The sequence below is a fragment of the Peromyscus eremicus genome, chromosome 7 (assembly GCF_949786415.1).
Source record: "Peromyscus eremicus chromosome 7, PerEre_H2_v1, whole genome shotgun sequence".
In the NCBI taxonomy this organism is placed as follows: domain Eukaryota; kingdom Metazoa; phylum Chordata; class Mammalia; order Rodentia; family Cricetidae; genus Peromyscus; species Peromyscus eremicus.
The window spans coordinates 19,224,324-19,249,009 of NC_081422.1; the positions used below are offsets into that span (position 1 = coordinate 19,224,324).

At 45.0% G+C, this 24,686-nt stretch overlaps 1 protein-coding gene across 1 annotated transcript in view; it reads left to right on the forward strand.

The window, feature by feature from the left end:
- Positions 1-1,406: 1,406 nt before the first annotated feature.
- The window catches only part of Bmper (BMP binding endothelial regulator), a 257,107-nt gene continuing 233,827 nt past the window's right edge, over positions 1,407-24,686 (forward strand). The window contains exons 1-2 of the mRNA XM_059266725.1: positions 1,407-1,576; positions 2,604-2,689. Of these exons, the coding sequence (XP_059122708.1) occupies positions 1,444-1,576; positions 2,604-2,689 (219 nt within the window). The 5' untranslated portion in view covers positions 1,407-1,443. The remainder of the gene's footprint in view (positions 1,577-2,603; positions 2,690-24,686) is intronic.

A 24,686-nucleotide genomic window follows, 5' to 3' on the forward strand; every position in this document is an offset into this window, starting at 1 on the left:
CCGCAAGGCGCTGCATGTGGGTGGGCACCTGCTGGATGTTCTTCGGGTGGGGAGCGTGTGCCCACAGTAGGCGCCAAAGACAGCTGACCATCCGTTCCAACATGTGCCAAGCGCCCTTCATCCTCGCCTGGCGCCTTCATAACGTAGTTATAAAAAGTCTTGTTTCTAGATTAGCACCCCTTTTGAGTAGAGCCAGCCACCGCTTGGCGGGAGGCTGGGACTCAGCGGGAACCGGTTGGCGGGGTGAGGGGATCAAAGGCTGAGACTGGGGGACACCAGGGCCCGCACAGGCGAGAAGCGCTGCAGGGTAGTGGCTGCCACCGCACGCCCAGCTGGGAGGCCGCCACGGAGGCGGCCCGGGCGGAGATTAGCGGCGGCGGTCCCTCCCTGGCCCGCGAGTGAATGAATGATTAGTCTAACGCACCTCCCTGTCCCGGGCAGCTCCGGCTGGGAAGGGCGGAGTCTGAGCCAGGGATCCTCGTTTTAAGGGAGAAAGGCGCTGGCCGCTGTGCGTGTGTTAGCCGACCTTTCCTGTGGCTCCAACTTCTGTCCTCCCTAGTGTCAGGCCCGCAGTGGCATAAGCACGGAGCCTCATCTCCAAGGCCACTCGCCCCTCTGTCCCCTCAGCTTCCTGAGTCCCCCGATTTTCCCCGAGGGAGACAAGGAGGTGTGAAAAGTTGAGGGGGACCCTCCTGCACTCGGTCCGTGGCTCCTTCCGAAGCTGGGACAGCGGGAGGCGCCGGGTCTTCTGCTCTTCTGCTCCGGGCGTGAGCGGGTGGTGGCATCCCGGCTGGGGGCGGCTCCTCCGCGCGGGAGGAGGCGGTGCGCCGGGCGCTGGAGACGCGCCTTCCCGGCTCCGGCAGCTCCCCGGGGCCGGTGGCCGCCGCTGGGCTGCAGGGCGGGCTAGACCGCCTGGCACGGCGTTCGCGGGAGCGACTGTCGCTCCTGAGCTGGGAGGATCGTGGTCCCCGGTGCGACCCCTGCGGGCTCCGCACAGCGCCCGGTGCGCCCTTGTCTCTCGCAGCGAGCAAGCGCGCGGGCCGGACACAGAGCCCGGGGACCCGGCCAGAGCTGCGCGCGCCGGGAGCGAAAGCCCAGCCCGGCTCCAGAACGGCGAGCGCACTCGGCAGCGTCGCCTCCGATCCCCAGCTCCCGCCGCTCCTCCACCCCTCCTCCCGGCCCTGCTCTGGCGCGGAGGGGCTGACGGCTAACCCGCTGCGAGCAACTCCCTTAGAAAAAAGCCGCCGCATTGGCCGAGGCTGGCCGCAGGACCCCTCCTCCCGGGGCGCCCCCACTCCTCCCCCGCCGCTCCGGGCGCCCGCCTCCCTCCGCCGACTGTCTCCCGGCACGCCGGCCCACAGCCCTTTTGACTGCGAGCGGCGGCCGCCGAGCAGAGGCGGCGACGCGGGACCTGCAGTCGCCCGGGATTCCCTCCAGGTGACGATGCTCTGGTTCTCCGGCGTCAGGGCTCTGGCTGAGCGTCCTTGCCGACGCTCGCCTGGGATTACCTGCTGCGTCTTGCTGCTGCTCAATTGCTCCGGGGTCCCCATGTCTCTGGCTTCCTCCTTCCTGACAGGTAGGGGGGTGGGGGCGGGAGGGACCAGTCCTCCGGGACGCTGGGGTGGTTCTTGGGAGAAGCGGCACTGGCTAGCCCGGGATGGGAAGGTGGGGAGCGCCCACCTTGCCTGCCCTTTGCGGGCGATGGGGATGCGGAGAAGCCCAGAGAAAAAGGGTGGGAAGGCTATGTTGAGGTAAAGAGATGGTGTGTATGTGTGTGTGTGTGTGTGTGTGTGTGTGGTGTGTGTGTGTGTGTGTGTGTGTGACTGCTGTCTTTGACGGAGTGATTATACTCTGATGTTTGAAGTTGAGAAATTCCTTGATTTACTTACATTGAATCTTTTAATCAATCCTTGTTTTAATCTTAACCCCCCCATGCAATTAAGAAAAAGACAGCGCCGTTTCCCGCACATCTCCTTTTCTCACTCCATAGGATTCCAATAAATCCACTGTGCTAGGCAGCGTTTTTAAAGCATGGCTTTCCAGACCTTGAATTTAAAGAAACGATCTTATTTTTAAAGGTTACTAATAGCAGGATATAATAATTATATGTTTTCAGGCAGGTGAAGACCTCGGCTGTTATTTTGAAGGACATGCTTTACTGACACCTGGTGCAGAAAACAGAAAATTTCTAAGAGAAAAGAGATTGCGTTTTAAAAAATGATTTCAACTCACAACAGTGGGCAGATCCACCTGAAGGGCCCGTTTTTTGACATAGTCCTGAATTTCGTTCAAATTTAAAATCTTCCCCAATGACCAGTTTGGTGTGTGAGTCTGCGTGTAGCTGAAATGCCTTCCAGAGCACTAGCATTATTAAATATGTGCTTAAACCAACTGAAAACAGAAAACCTATCTACGTACTGCAGTGACTTAAAAAAACTGTGTTAAGTAAAACTATTTCATATAGATTTGGGGAGATTTGTTTGTGTGAGCTTGATAACTTAAAGCATTATGCATTTCAGACTACTAGCATAAAAGGTAAGATTTTATAATAAGATTCCATTAAGATAGACTTAAGTTTAAAAATATTTCCATCTTCATTTCAGGATCTGTTGCAAAATGTGAAAATGAAGGGGAAGTTCTCCAAATTCCATTTATCACAGACAACCCCTGCATTATGTGTGTGTGCTTGGTAAGTGGACAAGTCAGGGGAAGCAAACTTAACTGCTGTCTCAGGCAAGTGCATCTGCTAAACATCACAGAATAACTGTCTTAAAATTGGTTTTGATCATTACCGAATTGCACATAGCTTGTGCACTGCATCTAGCTGAATTTCCTAGTTTTATGGATTTTGACAATTTCTACCTCATCAGGCTGAGAATCCTTATCTCTGACATCACTGTTGTACAAGCAAAAGTCAAGATGGACTTGGTACACTGTTTCAGGAAAGCTACAGTTTGGAATGCCTGCCACTACAATGAAGTCATAGATATCACTGCCACTCCACTTTATGCACCGGCTCTACCCTCCGAGCTCAGCAGGGAAATGCTGAGATAGCATTTAGGTACAGTGGTCAAGGATAAGATACTTGAGAAGGGAAAGAGATAACCGTCACAAAGGACAAACCTAGGGCAAGATGTAATCTTGGGTTGATTTCTCGAATTTCTTTGCCTGCTCTAGCTTAAGCTCTGTAATACAGGCTTCTTTTCTGATTTGGAAGCACAGGTCAGGAAGAAGGACCTATTCTTAACCGACACTTGGCTGTCAAATGCTTGGTTAGTACTGGCCGTGTCTAGTAAACTCAAACAGATCATTTATTTCAAGTTATTTTAGCTAAAACTACTGATAATTCTGAAAAAAAAAATAGCTACTTGGAGGAGATTAAGTTTTACTAAAAAGATTTTTTGAGAGACATATAGATCTACAAAGAGCAACATTTTTTTGCTGAAGAGTGTTTTACACGCCATTTACTTTTGGCAAAACTTAGTTAAAATTACACGTCATAAAATCCTGTTGGAAATACCTTAAGGCGTTTAAGGGCAGATTCCTAAAGCGATGATGGCGTGTTATCCTAATCAGCAGTAGGGAACCACAGAGCATCTGACTCTGCTCAGACAAAAGCCACACTATCTATGCCTAAAGGACCTGGACTCCTTTGTGACAAGAGATGAGGTCAACGTTAAGAAATGATAAATGAGTTTGTGCTTGCATTAAGTGATTATCAGGCTCTGGACTAAAGACATCAACAGAAACAGGTAAACGTGCTTGTCATTGGCTGAGACCATGAGCACCGCTGTCTAATGAGAGGTGATCCTTCGTGTCCATAAGCTGCTGCCTTAACGTCTTTACTAAAGGGCTTGTTGGAAATAAGTTCTGAGTTTAAAAATTGTCTTGGGTACAGATTTACAAGTGTAGCATGTGAATAATATAGGCTTCCCTTTTCATTTACTTGTATACTGTGAATAAATGATTTTTATTTTATTCTCAACATCTTAGCAGAGATTATCCCAAGGAATATTTAAATATGCTGAGAGCTCTACATGTGAACGTATTACTTTTCTGTTTGGTGATATTACTATTTGTGAAGTTTAAATATACATTTTGAATTTTGCAAACTATTACAAAGTAATATTATTAAACATTCCCCACAAAGCGTTTTCCTTTCCTGGTATTCCTATCCCCAAGATAGACAGTGCCTTTCTTTCAATGTGGAGACTTAGTAGTATGAAAATTGACATTAGAGTTATTTGTTATGTGCTTTATAAAAGTATCACTTAAGTTCTTCAGGACAGAAAGAACATTTAGAGGCATCTGTAGAGGATAAGCCTCAGTCTTTTCTTGGGATCCTGGCAGTAGGTCTCACCCATTATTCCTTCAGACTCCTTCCCTGGCTGCTAAGCCCAGGGCTCTCTGACCATGACTTTGGCAGGGGTTTAGAAGGATGAGCCCATGTTGTCAGTGCTGTTGCTTCCCATACGTCTGTGACGCTTAGTCAGACTGCGTGAGAGTGGGTGGTGAGCATTTCTCTCTTTGTCCACTCTATTAGAGTTCACAGGGGATCTGCTACACCCATGGATTTCTTGCTGGATGGTCAGGAGGCTGCTTGGTATTTTTGTGCTTTGGTTGGAAAAGAGATATATTTAGTAAATTGATAGTATTCGCAAGCAAACATTTCCAAAACCTTATTTATTTGCCAGGCAGTTTCCGAAGCCTGCATTATTTAACTTGATCCCCATAAAAATCCTTTGAGAGTTTTCTGGTCTTTTTGAAGATGAGGAGGCCGAGCTTTATGAAATTCAGTAGCTGGTGAAGGTCATACTTTATCTGCACAGTATTTAATATTTTATTTATCAAAATTACTGAGCTAACACTCAGGGTCATGGCTGTCTGTCTTGAGCACACACTCATAACTAGGAGAAATGGGCTAGCTGTTAGGCTAAGAGGAGAAAGGAAAAAGCCTGTTGAAATTTCCTTACCTTCAGGCCTTCCTTGAATGATTTTGTTTTGTTCCTTTGAGCCATTCAGAGCTCAGTTAGTTAGCAGTTAGTCACACTGTATGAAAGCAAAAATCTCTTTACGATTTCAGCTGACCTGCAGGGAGCCTTGGTCCTGAGTGAGGTTTACGTATGAATATTGGAAGACATGTGATAGTTTAACTCAGTTTTGGATTAGGGACATAGGAATATTTAGTTTGGGTTGGTCCAGCTTTTTTGGAATAAAGTAGTTAAGGCTGGGTGTAAGCTCCTCTCTTGTTTCATAACATGTATGAAAAAAAAAAGCCAACCTTCAATGTATGCTTAAAAAAGATGAACGAAGCTACAGTTGGAGGGAGTCAGTGGCACCAAGTCCTGACTGTAATTACAGTGTCAGGACTTGAAAAACCCCAGAGAATCCGCTCAGCCTGATTTAACTTTTAAGGTTCGGAGTAGTTCAGAGATAGAATAAACATGTTTCTGTGGACGCTCTGAGGATCAGGACTGCAGTGGACATAGTGAGCAGAAAGGAACAGTTTCACCCGGATTGATCAGTTTCACAGGCCAGAGCATCCTGCCAGAACCTGCAGTGGTCCAAGAATAGTCTGTTAGGTGGCAAGGGAACCTCTTTTAAAGGTGGGTGGGTGCTGAGTCTTCAGTCCCTGAATTCCAGGGCAGAGGTGAGAGGTGGGACCAGTTCTGGGGATCCAGGCAGGCAGTGTACTCTGGAGAAACGTGTGCTTTATTGTTTGGTGAAAACGCAAAACAGAGTCTTTGCACCTTATGATCTTTAAGGGGACCGAGGAACCTCAAACTGTTTTGTTTCATGAGTTCCCTCCTGCTAGAGTTAGTTCTCCAATAATGCCCAGGACAACATGTCGATGCCTGTCCCAAAGTCCTGCTGTTGGGGGCCAGTCACACTCAGGTACATGACCCTGCTGCAGCTCTCTGCCCCACGGCCACCTCGAAACTCACCAAGTACCGGAGGAGGGGTGTCCACACTTCTCGGTCTTTCCCCACCTCGCTGCAGCTGAGGAAGTGGTGGGAGCCAGTGAGTTCCGCCCAGGACTAGAAACCTGAGATAACTTTGGAGTCTGGGACACTGAAATCCAGAAGTCGGAGCTTAGTTTGGCGTACATTTTGTTCAGCAAAAAACATTATTCCTGAGGTTGAAATTTCCTCTTTTAAATCCAGAGGTGCAATGCAGAAATGGGCCCTCGCTCATAAAAAGCCATGCGAGTTCCCCGTTACAAGAAGCAGGCCCCACCTATCTTGGAGCTGACTGCACAGCTTAACAGAGCCGACCTTGTCCTGCTTGTCTTCCACTTTCACAATCACAAAAGTCCTCTATCGCCCAAGGAGCAGCTCGAGCATCTCCGAGTCTCAGCTGCCTCCGCCTTTGGGGTTTCAGATCTACAGAATCCTTCTGTTTTCCACGGTTCACGTTCTCACTGCCTGGAGTATGGCAGAGATCATGAGGGCTCATGTTAGGCCCCTGGTTGCAGTAGGATTCGAATCCTGTGCCAGTGTGTGCTGGGATATGAAGCAGTCTGTTGAGTCAGAGACATTGGGCTTGCAATGTGCACATGTAGAGAGAGCCGTGTCCCTTTCTCAAAAATGTCTCAGGTCATTTCAGAAGTGATCCAATTTATTTATTTATATTTGCTTTTGTTGTGTTTTAGGTAATGTTGGCTGACTGCCTTTCACATAGAACCACTTTTGAGGAAAGGTTACTTGAACAGTTGTGCTGGCAAATTGACAAAGGCCAGCTCTGAGACCATTACTTCTCCACAGTTTTCTAGGCCCAGGGGAGCAGAGCACACCAGAGGCTATGGAGGCCCTGAGGCGGAACTGGGATGGGCACTCAGCTCTCCGCTTCAGCACTCTGCTTCTGCTGGTCGGTCACCTCCACCCGGCCAGCTCAGGGCTCTGTGGGAGGAGTCAGAATGAGTTTTGAGGGCTGGAGAGATGGCTCATGGGTCTTCCAGAGGTCCTGAGTTCAGTGCCTAGCAACCACACGATGGCTCACAGAATGTTTTTTGAGCTGGTAGCACAAACTGGTTTTGGAATACGGACACCGTTTCAAGGGTAGATGCAACTTTTGCTTGGCATCCTGTCATTTTGGGGAGGGGGTCTAGTTTAGGAATTTAAGAAGCCTGGTCTCAGCCAGGCGGTGGTAGCGCACGCCTTTAATCCCAGCATTCAGGAGGCAGAGCCAGGTGGATCTCTGTGAGTTCGAGGCTAGCCTGGTCTCCAGAGGGAGATCCAGGACAGCCAGGCCTACACAAAGAAACCCTGCCTCGAAAAACCAAAAAGAAAAAAAAAAGCCTGGTCTCACATCTAAGGGGTGGTGAAGGCAGATAGTTATGTCATCCTCTAAGCCTGTTTCCTCACATGGAAAGTGGAATGGATATCAGTGGATATCAGTCTAGCCTGTGAGGTTGCCATGAGAATTCAGTGATGTGGAACATCAAATGTTTAGCTTAGGGCTTAGACTGTAGGAAGTCCCCTGGGATGATTATTTTTCTGCTATTACTATGTTGGTATTATCCTCTAAATTATTATTTCCTCAGATGAACTAGTCTATAGATGTTTGTCAGAACAGAATACCCCCTGCAAAAAAAAAAAAAAAAAAAAAAAAAAAAAAAAAAAAGCCTGTGGAGAAGAGGCCTAGGGGTGATATCATAGACATCCTTCTCTGTGACCCAACTCAATTACGTCAGTAAAGCTTAGCGAGGCTTATGTCCCTCCTACTTGAGTTGGCTGGTTGCAGCTGCTCCTTATTGGTTCAGCGTTCTGTGGGCCCTGGTCTGAGTTTTCCCCTTGCTCTCTATTAAATATTAAGGAAAACTTTCCATGGGAGTGGGGCCTCCTTTCTTGTAGGGTATTTACATCTCCGTGCCTGTGGGGTCACCTTCACTTGTACTTTCATTGGCAGAGATAGGGCTGAGCTGCGGTGCTCCGTCCTTCTGGAAAAACTGCCTAGTGGTCTGGCATCATGGGGATTTTCCTGGCCTGCCTTGTGGAAGTCTCGACCTAGCTCCAGACCTAAGTGTACCCGCCTTGGCTGCTCACTTACCCATTGCCCCCCTTCCCAGCCCCCTCGAATGCAGCCCTGCTTTCACCTTGTGCATCAATAGTAGCCCATGTTTCAAGTAGAGAGACTAACACTGAGGATGGGGTGTGCCCCCTGCTACACTGAGTGAGGCTGGGAGAACAGAAGTAGAGAGCCAGGCAGCCGGGGACCAGGAAAAATAAAACCAGTGAATAATCGTCGGTTGGGTAAGTAGAGGGTCTCAGCTTCTCACACAGTCTGTGGCACTCAGAGTGGTTGGTGATATCCAGAAGCCTTTGTGATTAAAACAAGCTAGGGCAGTCGCCTCTCCTTCTCGTGTGTGGAGACCAGGTGTGCTCAGTGGACTTAGGGCCAGTCATCAAGTGACCTGGGTGTGTGTTTGGAGACCTGTTGATTCCTAGTTCTAATTTTATAGAACGTTGCTCAAGGTGTTAGGAGGAGCAGGCTATAAATTCAGTCCCACGGTACTTTTTTCTTCATTCTATACCTCTCTCTGCTTCCGTTTTGTTCCATTAGTTCTAGCCTGATCCATGTTAAAGTCATTGTGCTGCTTGGGTGCTTTGACTCCTCAAGCCCAATGGGACAGATTTTTACCCACAGCCTGGTGGGGTAGAAGTATAGATGCATAAAAAGGGTTTATAAGCTGGGCCTATTCCCTTAAGCCTATGATCCAAATTACTTGGGAGGGTGAGGCAGGAGGATCCTAAGTTTAAGGTTAACAAGGATGACTTAGTGATAGGAGACCTTCAAGATGAAAAACAATTTTTTAAGGCTTTGGAGTATATAGGTCAGTGTTAGAGTGCGTTCCCAGGATGGGTTCTAAGTTCAATACCTGGTACAATAAAGTCATAAACAGAAAACAATAAAAACATAAAGAAGAAACAACAAACCCAAAAAGGTTTACAAGAATGACAGAGAAACTTACGACAGACTTCAGCTCACTTAGGTTATAGATAAAATTGCATTCCGGTGGTGAGACCTTGGTGGAGGCAGGGGCTGGTAACACGGTCTGGGCAAGGCATTGCAGGAGGAAGAGGAGTGTGTGCTTGGGTTGTGGGAAGAGCCAGTCCAAGGCTCTTGAAGCTCCGATGGAACTGGAGGTAAAAGCTCTAAATGAACCAGCCTGGGAGCCCTTGCATGTCATAATAGGGAAAAAAGTCCCACGCATGTTATTGGGGTCAGAAGGGGCCATTTAACATTCTTGCAAGCCACATGAAACAATAGGATGTGTCATTTAAATGCCTGTAGGAGCTCTTGTGGCAGATGTTTAGAGTGGAGAGGCCGGAGTCTGGGAAGCAGACTGCAGAGCTGTGGTGTGGTCAGGTGACAGCAAGCATCGCATGGTGTGTAGTGGGGACGGAAAGGAGGCGTGGTGAGAAGTCGGTGTTGGGAGAATACTCCCACCAGTGCCCTGGTGGGGTGAATGACATGGAGGCTGTCAGTGTCGTGCAGCTGCTTGCTCAGCGTTTAGCACTGCTGCTAGGATGAACAGTGGTTTGCTCTCAGAACGCCCCACTGAAACCCTTTTTGGGGTGCCAGTCTCTCCTCACTCTTACAGAGATCCTGTGCTCTACTGTGTTGCGTCACCCACTGAGCAAATTGGTTACCATAGGGATATGCATGAGTGTAGGCGTCACTGCAAGCCGCAAGTGTTGACTCCCTTGAAGCTGGAACAGCAGACAGATGTGAGGCATCATGTGGGTGCTGGGAATTGAACTCTGGTCCTCTGGAAGAGGAGCAAGTACCCCTAACCACTGAGCCATCTCTCCAGCCCAGTTTCACTGAAGACCTAAGACATTGGCTACTGTCTCTTGGAAAGAGGTATTTTGAAAACGCCCCATAGTCTCTTAAAATGTGCATCTCGATCTGTAGAGAGATCAGGACTGGATGACTGTCTTCATAGAAATAAACATTAGGGACATATGCTTGGGATTTGAATGGAGATTTAAAACCTGAATCTGCAACGTTAACCAGAAGGGCCATCTTGACAGAAAAATACGTAATGGGATCCTTACGTAAGTGAAACGGACTGTAGTTATGGAGGCAGGAAGAGAAGGTGAAAGGCAGGGGACAAGGCAAAGGCGTTTGAGAAGACAAAACCAGAGTTATGAAATGTGGAAGAAAATTACACTGATAATTGAAGGACAATTACAAAGTGGGAACTTTCTCATCATTACCCTGGATGGTCTACGACAGGAACGGTCCTTGTCCGCCTGAGAGCTGCTGGGCGTTTGCTTAGGAGACTGAATTGACCATACAAGGGATTTGCTTGGAACCCTGTTGTCAATAATCCAAGCTAAGATTGCCATAGGGATTTTGAAAAATTAATGCAAAGATCACAACGTTTTCCAACTTTGATTTTAAAAGATCTTACCAAAAGTGAATACATAAATACCACATGAAAATTTAAAAGGTACCAAAACAAAACTAATTTCATGGACAGAGGTAATATACCTTTTAAGCATGTTTTGGAATGTTTTTATGGTTAAATGAAGAATGGATCAGGCCACACAGAGGCATATTTCTTTTCTTAGGAATAAGAACAACAATATAAAAGAGTCTGAGTAATATTAAAACTTACCATTATAAACATTTAAGTTTGCTCTATTAAACTGTTAATGGTGCTTTAAAAATATTATGATATGATTTAATATCTTAAAATCTAAGTCTTCAAGTCAAAATACGTTCTTTGCTCACAAAAATTTTAATGCCCGTTTTTACCAGCGATATACAGCATTGGAAGGTGACTTTGTGTCTGAGGGTGTGGGATCAAGTTTTACCCAGGTCAGTTAGTAGTTATCTGTCACTTAACATCTCTCTGAGCCTTAGTTATGGGCTCTGGGAAAGCCGCTGAGGCTATATAAGTCTCATTTTAGTTGGTGGGTTCAATGAGATGATGTTTGTGAAAGCCCTTTGTAAACAGTGTCAAGGGGATTATTACTAAAGGCAAAGACTTTTTAAAAAATGTGACATTTCCTGGGTGCCTCGGATGCTTATGCCCCTTATATAAAGTTGGAGAGCATTTGCCTATAACTCATGCACAGCCTCCTGTATGCTTTAAATTATATCTAGATTACTTTTACCCCATGGATGTGGAGGGTCAATTGTATTATGCCGTAAACCAGTTTTGGGCTCAAAACTTATTAAGCACACACCTTAGGAATTGCAGTATAGTTCTAAACTCTAGCCCTTAATGGTTGTGTGGCTTTAGGTAAGTTGTGGAATATTTCTGTATCTTGATAGCCTCCTCTTCATGGTGATGCTCTTTCACACCAGGGTGTGAGTTAAAATATGTAAATTCTCTAAACCTGTTCTGGACTGTGAGAAAGGCTCCCATCTGGGAGTGTGTGGAATCACTGTCTGGGATCCTTCTAAGTGCTTGGACTCCTAATACAATTGATTGTCAATGCCTGGGAAATGTGTTCCCTCTGAATTTGCTCAGAGTAGACAATGGGTCTCAAGGGAAGGTAACTTTGGTTCTTTTTGTACACAGACAGGAAGCCCCGGCACATTTGGAGGTTGGCAAGGTGGTTTGCTTGGTTTCTCATTCTGACGCGTTCACTTGCTTGATCTGTGTCTAACTTCGACAACTAATGAGTGTGGAATGCTCAGTGAGACCCAGTTGTCCTTTGGTGGTATTTGCCACTGCATCAGGAAGAGGTAGGCAGGAGGCACCAAGTGAAATTCAGCACTGAGCAGGCCTTGGAGAGAGTGTGATACAGTCCGCTTGACTGTGTGCCCCAGTAGCACAGGGTCTTGTTCTACACAGAGCTCAGACCAGATGAACTTGGCTGAATTTGAGCATGTGGACCCAGCACACATATGCTGCTTTGGCTTTGCTCTCCCTCCGAGAGCACCCCCTTCCTTCCTTCCATGCATGCATTGTGTGTTGTCCGTATGCAGAACTTGGTTGAGTTCCTGCCTTAAGGGATGAAGTTCTGAAGAACTTGTCATGATCTTTCCAACTGCCCTATAGCGTCACTGAGAGGTCCAGGACCTTGAGACTTGAGTGGGAGCAGGGCTGGAGTTTCCTGTTTATAGTTTAGGTTAACACTTGGGATGGCTCTCCCCAGAATGGAACTCCACGTTCCAAAACATGACTCTCCCAGAAAGCTTGTCACAAAAGGTCACCCTCCTCTATTAACAACATCCTAAATAATCACTAGAACAACACGCACCTCCCCCCCCTTAAAAAGCAAATATAGTTGCATTTGAAAATACAGACTCTCTTAGACATTAAGAGCTGTTTGTATTGTGATGAAAGGAATGATCCCTCTTGTAGGAATATCCTGCTGTCAAGAGCAGAGTGGTTGCTGACAAGGCAGGAGCTGCAGGGCAGGGAGTTTCTTCCACTTCCAAAAGTCACAGTGAAAAATGCCCCAAGTCCAGTGGCTGGCCCTCGAAGCCTGGTCACCTCCAGCCCCATCAGTGAAGCTAACTTTGAAATCTTGACACAGGCCTTGGTGTTTATATTAGCTTTTGGATGTCAGTTCCCTTGGCTTCTGGAAGCTGACTCTGTTGAAAATTATGTTTTTCTTTGAAGGACAAAGGCCTTATTGTATGTACATGTCCTGTAGTGTAATGAGCTGTTAAGTTTTTTTGAATGTTAGGTGATGGGTGGGACTAACCCAGGTCTTTGAAATAAGAATTTCACAGATCTGTAAAACAAATGGCAATTTTAAGGTTCCATGTAGGTAACGTAATAAGGGAAAATGAGAGGGTGGAAGAGTGTCACCTTTACTGACCAGAGCACATCCCCCAAATGCATTGCTTTGATGGAATTATCATGAAATGCCTCTGAATGACATTACCCTGGGGCTGCTTCAATGAGGAGAGTAATACTGGAAGTCAGGACTATTGTGAACATCATGTTCTAACCTAGAGGAACTCAGGACTGTTGTGAACATCACATTCTATTCTATAGGAACTCAGGATTATTGTGAACATCACATTCTAAAATAGAGGAACTCAGGACCATTGTGAGCATCACATTCTAACCTGTAGGAGGAGCTCAGGGCTACTGTGAGCATCATATTCTATTCTATAGGAACTCAGGATTGTTGTGAACATCACATTCTAACCCACAGGAGCTATTTTTGGTCAAATAAGTAGATTCGGCTTGATGGTTCCTTGTGGCTGCTTGTGTTATAAGCACAGACTGGGCATTGTAGTTAGGTGCAGTGGCCTCTCTAACCCAGCTGTTGGCCTTTAGATGCTGTGGGTGGCCATAGGAGGGCTGTTTCTAGGAGAAACCTGCTGGGCTGTGGAAAGGAGTCACACAAACCAGAAGCCCTGAAGCTGCTCTTCCATTTCTTTGGGCCTCAATGAGAGGTCGCTAGCATCTTTATCTGGACATTTTCTTAAACTATTTTCTCAAAAGCTTTTGAAGCCTGTCTTCTGAGGTCTCTGTAGGGTTTAATCTGTGAATTACAGAATTAACATTACAGCTTCATAAAACCCTTCCTGACATCTTCATTCCTTCCCATGTTTGTTCTTAAAACATCATGGTGAAAAATACTACTTTTTTATTTCCTGATTTAACTACCGTTTGTACCAAGATAGGAAAATCAGTCTCTCTTGGCTTAGAATGTGGACCAGCATTACATCAGCAACCTGGATGGGACTCAAAGCTTCTGCCTCTGCTGCAGTCCACTACCTGGTGTATTCCTATATTTCCCTAAAGCAATACTTCTCGACCTTCCTAACGCTGCGACCCTTTAGTGCAGTTCCTCATGTTGTGGTGACCCCCAACCATAAAATTATTTCATTTTGACTTTATAACTGTAATGTTGCTGCTGTTATGAATTGTAATGCAAATATTTGATATGTAGGATATCTGATATTGGACCTCTAAAGGGGACATGACCCGAAGGTTGAGAACCACTACCCTAAAGGCTTCCAAGCACAGCCCACTTGGTCTCTCCTGCTTCCTGCATTCATCATGTAAAAGCAGAAGCATGGAGACATTCATGGAAGCAGTGTACTGTGGTCTCAAGGGACACCGCTTTTATGAATGAGAAGACATGAAAGATGAAGCAGACATTCTCCCACGTGGGAGCTGCTATATCAGAACAGTGGGGATCTGCCATGTTTATGTCCTTGTGGGGAATTGGGCCTCTTAGGTTTTTGAGTTGTGGCTATTTCCTGTTTCCAGGTCCATGTGAAATAGTGATTCTGGTGCCTAGTGGGAGGCAGCAGAGTTGCTGGAGCCCCATTAGCACATGGGTGTGCGCTAGTGAGGGCTCACGGTGGTGACTGAGGTGAGAATCTAGTCTAGGGGAGAGCTGGCCGGCAGGAAATGACTTGCCTTCTTTGTGTGTCTCCTTGGTCTTGGACTGATTCAGGAGGGACAGTCCCTTTCCTTTCCAGTGTGCATCTCCTGAACTAACTGTGTGATCAGGCAGCACACTGGCTTCCTTTTCCCCCCTGGGCACAGGATGTTTGGGATTTAGTAAAAAACAGTGCATCCCCCTATTTCATCCTGAGCAAGAGCAAAGACATATTAAGAACATTTATATTTAGGTACTCATTTGTTTGGTCTAGAAATACAAAGCTCTCAAATCTTGCTGTTATGAGATTTTTGATATTTATCTTATATTGCCTGATACAAACAGCAATTTCATGTGATTCTACCTAATATATATTTTGAAGATCTTTTAAGGATGGGAAAAAGAATTTATTTATTTTTAACCCTTTGCATGAATGGGAAGAGTATGTGTGTGAGAGTGCATGCGTCTTCACCAGCCAGAAGCATCTGATGTCACTGGGGCTGGAATTACAGGTGGCTGCATGCTGCCCTAGGAGGACCTCTGGTCCTCTACAAGAGCAGTTGGTGTTCCTAACCACTAAGTCATCTCTCCAGGTCCAACCCTGGGACTTTTGAAATGCACATATCTATCCTGACAGGTTACTGCAATGTACTTGAGTTCAGATTGAATTTTGACCAGATTCATGAACTAAAACAAAAATGTGAAGATACAGTAAAATGTTTCTCAGTCTGTGATACAGCAAAGCATATCTCAGTCTCTGAATATCCTGCTTCAAATCCATACTCTTTACATTCTCCAGCCCCATCTGAGAGCTACAGGGCGGTATGTGTGGGGGAGGGGGAGGAGGCGTTCTCAGCTCTGTGGTACAGCACATGCTCTAGCCTCTGCAGGGCATATGGGAATTGAGTTGCAAGACTAAAGCAGGAGAATGATCGATGGCTGCTCATTAAACTCACTGCATATTTATTGAGCATTTATGTTAATAATGCCCCAAGGCTCTGCAAGATTGAAGAAACAGTTTTTACACGAACCAAAAAAGAGATTAAATTATGTTTGAGAAAGTTTTGAACTTGGGTATCTTTTATTGTTTTTGAATTCTTTGAAAGTTGATTAACATGTACAAGCCCAAGATACTAACTCTGGCTGTCATAGTTAATTATCTAGAGCAAACTATGCCTCTTTGCCTGATAAGATGCTATGTATTTATGTATGTGTGTATAGGTGCAGGTAATGTAATATTTTAGTTTGCAGACTATTATTTGAGGGCCTAGAATGTAAGTGTGAGTGTGTGATGAGACCAGTAATTGCATATGTAGTTTGAGGCCCTGAGAAACGTATTTTGAACACCAGAGATAATTGACTGTGTTGTGGCCAGTGGTAGCCCCTGCCCCTTCTTCCTCACACAGTTCAGTTTTGACTCCCTGTCTTCCCTCATGGTTGTAGGTCATTAATAGTCCACAGTGAGACCCTTGCCTTCAGTTCTCAGTTCTCCCACCAGGCCCAAGCAGTGGGGCCTCTTTCATTTTAGTGTGCATAGGCACCACTGAGGGGACCTGCCTAAAAGCACACTTTCCGTCAAGACACCGGAGAATATGTCATTCTAATAAACTCTCCTGGTGCTTTTTAATGTAGGGGCTACTTAAAACAAAATTCTTCCCAATGGAAAGAAGCTTAATAGAAAGGAAAAGATGTAACTATAAATATGTTTTTATGTCCATAGTTAAGTCATGTTCAGGTACAATCAAGACTGTCACTGTTAAATAGCTTTGTAATAGACTATCGTTTATATCACATCACTTCTGTGAGGCTTTTCCCACATTTCTCTTGTACATTAATCATTGTTATTAAAGAATCCGTTTTCTTTTCCATATTGTCTCTATCAAATCTCTGGTTTTTCACTCTGAATTAATCATTTGGTCTTCAAAGCCTGTATGTGGAAAGCTTTTATCATAACTCTCACTACTGCCTCCTCTGAAGTTTTGAGTTACATGGCTAGTTGTCTCCTTTGCTGGATAATATGCTTGTCCAGGACACGAGTAGTGTCTATTTCCCATGAGCCCTAAAGCCTGCAGACTAATGGCCTTGCAAACTTGAAACTTGGAGAGTCAATGTCTGTGTTTGCAATCTGGGGACAGTCTGAACTGAATTTTCCTCAAAGCCACCTCGTGAACTAGGACAGGGCTTCTCCAGAAACTGACTTCACAGCTCAGGTGACTAAGGCACACAAAAGCAAATCACATTGCAACCACTGTAAACTGGAACGACAGTTCAAGTACCAGAATTCTGCTCCAATCCTGAGCAGACTCCACTGGGAGCCTTTCCCAACCACACGGGCTAAGAAGATGCCCCAGGGCTCAGTGAGAGGGGCCCACCAAACTGATTCACTGGGGAGTATATGTTTAGCAGTCTCCTGGGTCAGTTAGGTAGAACCCTCCCTGGTGCCTTTGGGTGGGATGGACTGGCCTCCTGGGTCAATGCCAGCTCTTTCATGTCCTGGGTTCCCAAGGGGATGCTCTGTTTTCTGTGGTCTTTCCGTGATGGTCAGCAGCTGCATGATGAAGCTGATGTGATGTCTGTTTGTTGCTTCTTCAGGATGAGGTAGCTAGATGTAGCAACTTGACCAAACATCCAGGGTTTTATGACTGTCTGCTGGGATCCAGCAGCACCTGGAAGGTTGAGAGACAAGTCACAAGGAGTAGAGGGCCAGGTGAGGCAGGGGTTAGAGACCCCTGTACCCCAACCCCTAAGACCCTCAGAGCAGCCACAAGAGGCCACTTCCTTCTACTGACAATTCTTTCTGGGTGTAGCGAAGACCTTCTTGACTGGAGCTGAGACACCCCAGCAATTGTTGCTCTTTTTCTCTCTCCCTTGGCTTTCCTCCTCCTGTCTACACTTTCCTTTTTTTGCTCAGGTCGAGTGTGAAATCAAGCTGACTGGTTCTCATTCAAGTCACTGGTCACTTAAATGTTGGTCACATTGGTAGACGTTTATTAGTAAATTTAATGATAATTTAAGAAAAATTTAAATCACCCTGATATTCTATTGCTTCCGAGTCTCACCTTTATTATCTCTGTCATTATTGTTCTTCACTGTGTTATTTCTTTCTCTGTTATTAGCCCAGCATTTCCATTAGGTCACCACTCTCCTAATTTTTATGTATTGTTTTTTCAAGTCTCAATTTTTAGTTCTTAGCTGCAGCTAGCAGGCTGAAATGTACACACAGGCATCAGAGATGATGGTTTATGTTCTCCCGGTTGACAACATGGTGGTGATCGTGTATGTTCTTCCTGTTGACAGCATGGTGGAGATGGTATATGTTCTTCCTGTTGACAGCATGGTAGAGATGGTGTATGTTCTTCCTGTTGACAACATGGTGGAGATGGTATATGTTCTTCCTGTTGACAACACGGTGGAGATGGTGTATGTTCTTCCTGTTGGCAACATGGTGGAGATGGTGTATGTTCTTCCTGTTGACAACATGGTGGTGGGACATTGGTGTGAACAGAGTGTGCTGTGCGGAGCTGACTGACCTTGGCCATGGATGATCTGGGGAAGAGCCAGTGCAGGGGCCACTTATAATCACTACTGAGGGGTAAAGAGGAATGGCTGGGTAGAGCTAATGGGCTAACTCAGAAGAGAGTCAAGAGGCCAGGTGAGGCCTCAGTAAACATTTTTCACTAACGATAGTTGCTAATATAATTTAGCCTAGCAAAAGGAAAGGTCTGGAGAAATTCTAACAGCCTTCCAGTATGTGGGAGGGGAAGATTATGTTGAAAGGGTAGAGGAGAACTGATCCCAAAGTTGCAACATATCCCTAGTTCAGCTTCTCCTCAAGGCTCTGCCTCTCACTGGCTTCTCGAATGAATCCCAAGTTGCTTGTGGGGTCTTGGCTCCCCTGCTTCCTGGCTGAGGATAACTGAGAGCACAGGCTTTTTCTTGGAGCCCTGGCTCTGTTACAGATGAGTATCACGGTCCTAGTTTTGAGTCATATATCTTAGGATCAGAAATTGAAAGCAGGGTTTGACTGTGGTCTCTGAAAGTTGTAGCGTTTTGGCTTGAGGGCTTTGTAAAGCTGAGAAGAGAAATTTACACTGAGAAATTTTCTCTCTCGACGCTTTCCATTATTCCTACGTGCCCAGTGCTCTCTCACAACCTGTGTTGTTTTTAATACCCACTTGGCTTTCTAGTGAGTCTGAGCTCTCTTGTTTGGGGGTATTAATTCTAAAGCTTTTCCTTGGTATTCTCAGTACTTCTGGCCAATCAGAATATCTCTAAATTCAAATCTGATTCCTCATGGACAGCGGCTGGGTGTGGTGATTCCACAAGGGAAAGGCGTGATCTGTCGTTTTCAAGACAGTCTCTCTGATGAATGTTGGGCTCCAACCTTGGTATCTAGGTACTCGGGTAGTGGTAGGTGCTCTCTTGGTAGGTTGGGGATAGGTGGTAGGTGGTTTGTGGTGATCACTGAATTAGTACCATAGCCCCAACCAGTGGTCACATATAGCTGTAAATGCACACACGTATGAATGTGTCTGTGTGCCTAAGAACCCACATGCACTGAACTTTCTTAGCATTTGAGAGGTTGATTAGGGTTCTGATTAGTTGACTAACCTTTTTGTAATGGATATTTATCTCCTTAAACCATCTTGGCACAACTCGGCCAAGATGTTTTCTTCTTTCTCTATACTACTTTGTACATACCTATCATTGAAAATGCTGATAGTTCACACACTTATGTTCTCATCCCCCTCATTCCCCAAGTCCTGAATCATCTACCTAAATATTCACTTAGTATCTCCATTTGCATGGCTAGCGGCATCTCAACTTGAAACAATGGATTAGGAGGTCACCTTTCAATCCTCCCCCAAGTCCAGGTCACTCAGGCGTTAATGTCCATTACGGTGCTTGTTTACTCAGCCCATCAGCCACTTGGTCCATATTCCTTGATTCCTTTCTATTGCGTCCCAGGATGCAATAGGCCAAACCTTGAAAGTGTATTTGGGGACTGATGAGCTGGCTCAGTGGGCAAAGGCACTGCCGTCAAGGAGGACAACCTGAGTTTGATCCCTGGAACCCATGTGGTAGGAAGAAAGAACTGACCCTCAAAACTTGTCCTCTGACCTCCCCATATACGCAGAACACATTTTGTACACCTCCATGTGTGTTCACGCCCATACACAAATAGACATGTAACTTTAACAAAATGGGGCCCGAGAGATGACTCAGCAGGTAAGAGCACTTGCTGCTCTTGCAGAGGACTTAGTTTGGTTCCCAGCACCTACATGATGACTTACAACCATCTATCTGTAACTCTGGTCCCAGGGGGTCTAACACCCTCTTCTAGCCTTAGCATGTATCAAGCATGCATGTGGTACAGGCACATGCAGGCAAAACACACATATTTTTAAAAACTCAGAAAATTAGAAAAATATATATATATATATATATATATATATATATATATATATATATATATAAGCAAAACCAACTGGTGGCATCTCTTCTCACTGAGTCAAATTTGAAAAATAACCAGTCTTTAGTCTTACGCAGTTTGGCTCAGGATGCCATCTTTTAACTCATCCCCTTTCTTTCCTAGTCCAGCTGCCTCCTTGGTTCCTCACTTAACCCACATGACACCCTGTCCAGGGCATTTTGCACCTGTCCTGTTCTGTGTCTGGAACAAATGTATCCTATATGCTTTACTCGATCTTATTTCTTTGCTAAGGTCTCTGAGCAAATATTCCCATCTTAGAGGGACATTTTAAAGTTACTCTTCTGCATAATGGCACTCGACTTTTCCTCTGTCCTGATTTATTTTCTTCAGAGCCCTCCCCAGTACCTGCTATATAATGTAAATATTTGTTCCCTTAAGTCTTCCCTGCTAGAATGTCAGCTGTATGAGGACAAGATGGCTCATGTACCCACAGTGTCTAGCTTAGTGGTAAGCTCAATTAGTCCATATGTATTTGATGAATAAGTTTGTGCCATTTATACTTAATGCTTGTGATTCAGTAATTTGATCTAAATAATCATCTTCCTTAATAATAGATTAAGAGCAGCTTGCCTTTCTACTGTAAACCCTGCTGCTTCTACATCATGATTACTAGTTCTCCTTATAGATCACATTAACTTGTGATCATGCTTGATGCTGGGAAAGTGGTAGAAATGCATTGAAAGATGAGGTGTTATTCTAACAAACACTCTTGTAGTCACAACAATCTATGTAACATAGAAAGAAAAAATTGTAGATGATTCCAGCTTAAGATGGTTCACTTATATATTTTTTTCATTTATTAATTTTCTACTTTATAAAACCAGTATATGTTCAGTAGAAGCTACATTTCATATCTTGAATTTGGATGTTTTTCTGGGCTAGTAATATATGATAGATAATTTTTTAGGGCAATGACCTTCCATTCAGCTTCAAGATAACAAGGGGGGGGGGTAGGGGGGAGCCAACACTCTACTATTGTACTATATCTTATAATATCATGATTGTAGTAAATGCATTTTCTATTTGGAGTATTTATTGACGCATAATTCCATGGTAAACCAAGGAACATCCTATAAAAATGTATTCCAAAAGTACATGCTACAGCTCATAATTGTTGATTTTGAAAAGTTAATTAAAATCTACTTTGTTTGTAGTTTATATTTTACTTAAAACATGTTATAGGTATACATACTGCTAAAGCATGCTAATTATTGCAATTTCAACAAGAAAACAATTGCCTGGGATGAGCTCTCCTCACTTCTCTATGTATCTGTAAAGCAAATTGCTATAGCACAGGTGATTCTGAGCTGGGTTGCTGCTCCTTTGGTGGAGTGGGCTACAGTGCTGGCCTGGAAGAAGTTTCATTTGTGGGTTGTGAGTCCCAAAGGGCTGACATATAGAAGTCACATTCTGTATCAGTGAGATAATTTTATAATAGAACAGTTTAAAGGCTCATTCAATGGCCCATGAAGTGTCTAAAGAAGCAGGATGCCTGGGGTGATCTCAGAGGTTTTGGTGGTAGAATTTGGTTGTCATGTCTATTCCTCCATGATGGGCGAGCAGGGATGCTGACCACTTCTGTGGCAGCACTGGAGATACTTTCGCTGCGTTCATGCTCCACCCTGTCTCTCTTGGACTGTAAGCTCTTCTAGGGCAGAAGATGTATCTGATTCATATTTTCTGTTCCCAGCAAATCCTGGCAAAATGCCTGGTTCACAGCAGGGCCTCAAAAATATTTGTTAAATAGACTCATGTTTTTTTTTTTTTCTTTAGTCAGATAGAGTGAATTATGCAGTGGGAGTGTTTAATCCACAGGAAAATATGCTTATAGCCAAAACATCACAGCTCTAAAGGCTGATTGTTTTCTACTGATGACTTTGCCTGTAGATCTGTCAAGGCTGAGAAGCCTGCCTTGAGAGTAAGGCTTTGTCAATTGGAATGGTTGGGAATGATAACCAGGGTTGATGGTTTTAAAAAGGATGTACGTAAGAATCCCTCCAGCAATGAGTTTGCACAAAGAATGCTTTACAGGTATCCAGCCTTTTCTATTTTTTCATAACACCTTTAATCTCAGAAACGGATTATGTGCTAATTTGGCTCTTCCTGATGGTTTAAAGAGTTTGGAAATGGAAACTAGTAGATTAAAATTACATTCTAAGCCCATAAAATAGGCCTGTGGTTTCTCCAGTTCTTCCTGACATCTGCCTGTGCCCTTGGGAAAGCTTGAGTGGAGAGAACATGCTGCTAATGGCCGTAGTGGATGAGTCAGAATGACTCCAGCTTAGAATGGTCCGCTTATGGGGAGGCTGTCTGAGGCTGGGGTTTTCTGGACTTTGAGCTGCTTGTGCCCTCTTGCTCTTCTGCCTGGTGTTACTCAGACTGACTGCATGTCCTCTGAGTTAGTGCCAGCTCTGTGCAGCTTGGGGCCAGGGATCTTTCTAGCATCTGGGGTACCACATTGCCCTTACAATGACATAGAGACAGGACTTGAGCGTCCAGGCCACAACCAACTGGGCCTTCTGTCCCACGGGGACCTTTGAAAGGCTCAGTGATTGCTGGTGGTCGGGGTCAATTGTGCAGATGTCTTTAAAAATGTCTCACTGGTGACCAGAGAGTTACTTTGTCAAAATGACAGATGGGTTTCTCCACTCTGCCATTTCCCGGGGATGTCAGCTCTGTTCACTTGTCAAGATCAGGTACTTTTGTAACTCCCATGGAGCTCAGACTTTGCCTGGGTGATCCTCGAAAAGTCGGCCCCATGGCTGGTTATTGACCCACAGGGATGGGAATACTTGGAGACTTAGGTTCAGGAGATAGGTGCCAACATCAAGGAGCTCAATCCTCCAAGGGTGGCTTTGCCAACCATATCTAAGACTTTTCATTTCCATATTTTAAACACATTTTTTCTTCTTTAATAACAGCTTATGGACATAATTGAAAGGGTCCATTGAATTCATAGACTTTTTATACCAGAGAGCCCAGCTTCTGGTATATGTAACTCGGGAAAGGGGCCTTTAATGTACTGTGGTCACTGTCCTCTTTATTGTCACATTTTCTGCTTTCCTATGGAGTTGCTTTTTTATTATTATAGTTATTTTGAGACTGTAATATAATTATGTCATTTTCTCCTTTCAAACCTCCTCATATTATTCCCCAGCTCTCTTTCAAATTCATGGCCTCTTTTTTCACTAATTGTTGTTACAAGCGTGTATTACATATTCATTAATTCACAAATACAGTCTGTTCAGTCTGTATAATCTTACTAGCATGTATATTTCCAGGGCTGACCATTTGGTATTGGATAACCAATCAGTGTGCTCCTCCCTGGGGAAGACTATTTCTCCTGTTCTCAGCTTTCCTTTGTTGCCTGTAGTTCTTTGGGTAGGTTGAGGCTTCATGGGCTTTCCCCATCCACATTAGCATGACTACTGTTATTGTTCTTGTTTAGGCAGTCATGTTGGTGCGACTTTATGGGTTAAGGTTCTGACATTGCTAGGAGACACAATCTCACAGCAAACTCCAAGATCCTCTGGCTCTTACAATCTTTCTGGACCCCAAAGTCTTTACCCTCACTGTACACTCCCTCCATACCCCTGTTAGCCCTCACAGAAGAATGCTTTCTTTGCCTTCTGTGATCCTGCTGATAGCTGGAACCAGATCACCCAATACGGCCCATCATCTCCTCTGTGACGGAAATCCTGAGAAAGCTATAGGACCATGCCTAGGATTTCCTAACCCTCTCTTTCCTGTTTTCTTTTGGGGCAGGGGAAGAAGCCAATTCATTATCCACCATGTGCTGAAGGGTGCCCAGCAGTGTAAAATAATCAGAGGTGTTAGGAGAGGCCCCAGGGCCACTTGTGCATGAAGCCACATTCCTTTGCAGGGTCCACTCCCCTCACCCCTAGTTTGAAAATTCTTTCTTCCCAAGTTAGGAGTCTTTGGGGAGTATTCTGTGCATCTCCCACTTCCTTCCATTTCCCAGTTGTTGGAGTGCCTTTGGGATGGGGGAGATTTGAACATCTGGCCAAAATAAATGAAGGGTGCCAATGTTTTTCCCCTTTCTTCACATGCTTTGTTCCTGTCCACCATGGAAGAGGGCACAGCATACCTTTTGGTTTTGCAGTCTGCTTTGAGTGTGGTGGCAGAGCAGTGTCTGTGACAGGGCCCATGGTCACAGTCCCTGACTGCTCTCTAGCCAGTCTGTTTCGGTTTGTGAATGTGGGGCTGCCGGGAAACCTTTGCTTAAACGACGTACTGTATAATAAAAGACAGGCTATGTTACTTTCTTTGGGCTACTATTTTTATTTGGTGGTTGTTTCTTTTGTGTTCTGCCATCTCTAATGTTTTGGTTCTTTTTCAAAATATGATTAAACAGAACGAGAAGCTGTTTGACACTGCCCTGTTTTAAATCACAGCTGTACTGGAGCCCATGTTCCTTTGTTCTAAGAGTTCCTTGGAAAGGAAAAACTAAACGCCAGACCTGAACCCTTAAACCTGACTAGGACCCCAAACAATCCCTCCAACAAACTCCAGCCCGTTAAAAAAAAATTGAAATGTTAGGGAACTCGAACGTAAAGAGAGCCTCCTTATTAATCCCCTGTTGCTTCTGCTGGCACGTGTCATATTTTCAAGGTAGAGTATTGGGAGAACACTGTCATTCCGTGATGTATGAGGGCCATACATCATCAGCACACCGTCTTTGTAGAGGATGTGGGTACTAAAAGACACGATTCTGGCCAGACGGAACAGCAGGGTCCTTACTCCTTGCTCTAACCCCCCTGCCTTTCCCTTTTAATCTCCTTCTGTTCTGGGTTGCAGAGAAGTGAATTTCTTCATGGGATATGACTTGTTGCAAAATAATCGGGGGCCCCAGTGGG